Source organism: Lycium ferocissimum, chromosome 4 (genome assembly GCF_029784015.1).
Source record: "Lycium ferocissimum isolate CSIRO_LF1 chromosome 4, AGI_CSIRO_Lferr_CH_V1, whole genome shotgun sequence".
NCBI lineage: Eukaryota > Viridiplantae > Streptophyta > Magnoliopsida > Solanales > Solanaceae > Lycium > Lycium ferocissimum.
In genome coordinates this window covers 17,346,469-17,351,272 of record NC_081345.1, presented here as the reverse complement: position 1 = coordinate 17,351,272, position 4,804 = coordinate 17,346,469, and the positions used below count along the sequence as shown (strand labels likewise).

The window sequence follows — 4,804 nt, the reverse complement described above, 5'->3', positions numbered from 1 at the left end:
AACATCAACTTTCATGTTTGTGTCAAAACCCTAGAACTAAAGAGTTTAGCTCCACATAGACATGGAGGAAAAACAGCAAATCATCCAAATAAAAATGTAAAAATAAGTATTACAGAGAAGAGAAGGTAAAACCCTGTAACTACGGCCTCCACAGCGGCTCGAAGCTCTCTCTAGGTCCAAAGTTCTGAACTAAAGGTTTCAAGTCATCCAAAGTTATGTAAAAACCGTTTAGAATATATATATTTATAGGGTACCAAAAAGTCAGGGCTTTTAAAAATCAAATCCAACTCGGATTAGGAAAAAATAGAGGGCTCGCGTCACACCCGTGTCGCAGGTGCAACGCGGAAGATCAGAAAAACACGAATTGCAGCCGGGTACGGTTCTTTTCACTCAATTTCAATTGCTTGCAATTCCTCTTTTGTTTTGTCTTCAAATGGCAATCATTACAACAATAAATGGCCAATGATTAGGCCATCATGATGTTCCCCACTTTATCTTCTCTTCCTTTTTCCTTTCTTTTTTTGCCGTTTTTATTCAATTTTTCTCCAAATCTCTTAATCTTCACACCGCTTTATTCCTACATAATAAAAATATAATATTAAGCACAAAGCAATATAATAGTATGACGATTAAAAGTATTAAAATGTGAGGTAACAATGACTAAATATATGCATTTTTAGGCCGAACATCAAAGATACATTAACAAGGGAGAACTCAAATTAATCTCTAAGACGCCATCAGATGTTGGCCGGAAAAATATATCTCCGACAAACTTTGATTTTTTCCGGTTAACCTTCAACCATATTTATATCCTTATCCCAACCTTCAACCATATGTATAAGGGATTGTTTTTCTGCAACAATGTAATAATTTCCTTAGCATCAATGTTGATTTGTAAAGCACGAAAACCCATCCTTTCAGGCATCAGCAATACATAAACCATGTAACAAGGCGTGAAGCTCAGTTTCAGTTGAGTTTGTGTGTAAGATTGAACAACAGAATCCAAGTATCCTGTTGCCCAAAGGATCTCTAAAAGTGGTTACCTAACCCATTAATAGTGCTATTATGAGCAATTGAGCCGTCCGTGTTGAGCTTAATATTCCCATATGAAGGACTACAGATGCGGGGCTAGGATTGTTGGACCCGGTGCATGGTGCACGTGCTTCTTCATTTCTTGAATGTAATGCATACCGTTATACATATTTAGTTTTTTGAAATTAGTAATCTGGAGTTTGAGAGGGTCATTAAATTTTTGAGTGACCTTATTAACCTTTAGAACTTCTTTATGGGGAATTCTTTGATCTACCAATGGAAAGATCTATATGTGCAGTATGATAAGAAGTCCTAAAAAGATCGATTGAGACTCCTAAAAAGATCGATTGAGACTCTTTCCGGTGGGATGTTCGTCAATATATATACATCGATGAATTTTCTTTCCGAACAATTGTTGATTTTTCAGTTGTTTTCCTTAGATGGACGATAAATGATTAATTAAATTTTCCAAATTGCTCTATATAATTAATCCAAACTAGTTTGTTATGACCATAGCAGGGTCCATTTCTAATCTAGTATATACATTGATGGAACTTTTTCTGCTATCATTAACCCCATTCGTCATAGATTGTGGGCATTTTGTCACATTTGTAATAAAGTCAACATATGACAATACCATTTTGTTGATGTCCATACCTTATAAATGACTCAATACATGAGAGAAAAAGAACTTCAGTCCTCCATAGAAAATGGAACCTCAAGTAAGCTCAACAATGAAGAGAGCTCTTCTAGTCATCAACTGTATAATTCTAGCTGTAGGAACCTGTGGTGGCCCTTTGGTCATGCGCCTTTACTTCATCAAAGGAGGCAAAAGAATTTGGCTATCATGCTGGCTAGAAACTGCTGCTTGGCCAATCAATTTCATCCCTTTAGCCATCTCCTACCTCTACCGTTGCAAAAGCAATAATAACGATGATGACAATAACAACAACAATAATAATACCACCAAGCTCATTCTGATGACTCCCCGAATTTTCATAGCCACTATTGGGATCGGAATCCTACAAGGATTGGCGAACTACTTCTACGCGTATGGCATAGCCAAATTACCTGTCTCCACTAGCGGACTTCTCTTTGCTACGCAACTTGCTTTCACCGCCTTCTTTGCTTTCATTATAGTAAAGCTGAAGTTCACTTCTTACTCCGTTAACTCGGTGTTTTTGTTAACGATTGGTGCGGTGGTTTTGGCCCTACGCTCCGGTGGTGATCAACCGGAGGGAGAGCCTAAGAAAGAGTATATATTAGGGTTTATCATGACCCTGGCATCTGCTGCTTTGACTGGGCTTATTTTTCCTTTGGTGGAGTTGATATATAAAAAGGCACAACAAGCTATCACTTACACACTTGTATTGGAGTTTCAGACTGTTTATTGCTTTGTTGCTACTGTGCTTTCAACTGTTGGGATGATCATAAACAACGACTTTCAGGTCATTTGAATCCTCCCTCTCCATTTACCTTCTCTCTATTATTCGTTACGTACACATGTTTGACTTCAACAAAATTTACAATGAGTTTAAGTTTCATGCGCATATCAAAAATATTTACACAATCAGGTTACCTTTAACATTACGTAAATCTATATGATATATAACCATTAACGGGTGAACCGATGAAAATCAACTAATTTAATAGTATAGAGTTAAAGTTTAAACAATATTTGATAGCGTACAAATGTTCTAACTTCTATACACCAATAGTTTAAAAAAGAAATTACGTTATCAGATCACCTTAAGATAACTACTCATAATTAACAAGTGGAACTAGTGATCTGAAAAATAAAAATATTTTTTCATTTTATAGCCACCCAGCAAAATAATATCCAACAATTGTATATTAATGATAATATACATATAGTGTACATATTTATATATAATTAGTGTATATCTTTTGTATGTTAGCCAACAGAGTTGTAATTATTTTTGCTGAGAGGCCAAATATGTTAAAAGCCCGAAAATAAAGGCAGGCTGCTTGTCATTTTTTTGCGCGGAGTGCCCTTCGTTTGGGGTGGTCTTTAAATTTTGCCCCTCATATTTGAAATCTTTAAAATTTGCCCTTACATTAACACCCATAGGTTCAGGGTTCGAACCCACGCGCGATCAAAATTTTAAAAAAATTCGCAAGGCAAGTTTAAATTTCGCTATGCCGGACCGGCATACTTTTGTTAAGGAATTACCAAAGTTATCGGGACCGGCATACTTATGCCTTGTGGGCGGACTTGGCATAAGTATGCGGTCGCATAACTTTGATAATTCCTTCACAAAGTTATGCCCGGTCCTAAGCATAAAAGTTTGCCCATTAAAAGTATGCCCCCACCGCATAACTTTGTGAAGGAATTATCAAAGTTTATTTGACATCGCATACTTATGCCTTTATGGGCGTACTTACGTAAGTATCTTGGTCCGCATAATTTTGATAATTCCTTCACAAAGACGCCGGGTCCGCATACCTTGATAATTCCTTCACAAAGTTATCGGTCCGCATAACTTTGATAATTCCTTCACAAAGTTATGCCGGTCCGCATAAAAGTTTGCCCATTAAAAGTATGCCCCACCTAAGCATAACTTTGTGAAGGAATTATCAAAGTTATCGCGACCCTAAGAGATACTTATGCCAAGTCCGCCCATAAGGCATGAGTATGCCGGTCCGCATAAAATGTGTAATTCCTTAACAAGTTGTATCTTGTTAGCGGCATAAAGCGAAATTTAAACCGCCTTGCGAATTTTTTTTTTTTTAAAATTTTGATCATGGGCGTGGGTTCGAACCTGGAACCTATGAGTGTTAGCCGAAGGGCAAAATTTAAACATTTCAAATATGAAGGGCAAAATTTAAAGACCACCCCAAAAGAAGGGCAATTCTGCGAATTGCCCGCTGCTTGTTACTCCACTATAGTTGAATTATAGTAATAGTGTAAATATTATTTATTTTGAAGTGTATATAGTTAAATTCGCTAAAAAAGATATAGAGGAAAAAGTCAAAAAAAACAATCAGGTTAACTATCACTAGTTTTAGCCAATGATGATAAAATCCAACTTATGTGAGGTGTAAACCAATTTCCCCCATTGTCACTAGTTTATTAATGGTGTAAAACATACTTAATTTGCAGGCAATTTCAAGGGAGGCGAAAGCATTTGAACTTGGAGAAAGCAGATATTATGTTGTGATAGTATGGAGTGCAATAATTTTGCAATTCTACTTCTTAGGCGCCATTGGAGTCATCTATTCTGCTTCTTCTTTGGTGTCCGGCATTTTGCTATCTGTTCTGCTTCCTGTCACCGAAGTTTTAGCTGTTTTTCTTTACGGTGAAAAATTCAGTGCAGAAAAAGGGGTTTCTCTTGCCCTCTCTTTATGGGGATTTGCTTCATACTTTTATGGTGATCATAAAGACAACAAGAGGAGAGAAAATAATCAATCCCCGGAAACAGAGATGAGTGATAAAACTTGTACGCCATGATTGAAAAGAATGGTTTTCACATGCCAAGATTATTAGTACAAGTTGTAATATATTGGAATCTGTTCAAGTTAAGGAACTGTACGTGACCGATAGTTGGAATTCACCGAGGTGATTTTCAAAGTTCAAGTGATAAGATTGAAAAAGAAGCTGTTTAATTAGAATCACTTTGCAGAATGTCTTAGTCTCCCTCAAACTTGAAAAATGAGAAAGCTTGTGATGAGAACATAAATCGAATAGATATGAAAGAGTTTAATAATAAGAAATACTCCGGCAAACCTATGAAAGTCGAATAATTCAATG

The 4,804-nt window shown here is 36.4% G+C and overlaps 1 protein-coding gene across 1 annotated transcript; it reads left to right on the top strand.

The window, feature by feature from the left end:
• The first annotated feature begins 1,691 nt into the window (after positions 1–1,691).
• On the top strand, positions 1,692–4,554 carry LOC132054415 (purine permease 3-like). The gene is made up of 2 exons (XM_059446428.1): positions 1,692–2,480; positions 4,157–4,554. The coding sequence occupies exons 1-2, from the start codon at positions 1,743–1,745 to the stop codon at positions 4,502–4,504; spliced, it is 1,086 nt and encodes a 361-aa protein (XP_059302411.1). The 5' UTR covers positions 1,692–1,742; the 3' UTR covers positions 4,505–4,554.
• The last annotated feature ends 250 nt before the right edge of the window (positions 4,555–4,804 follow it).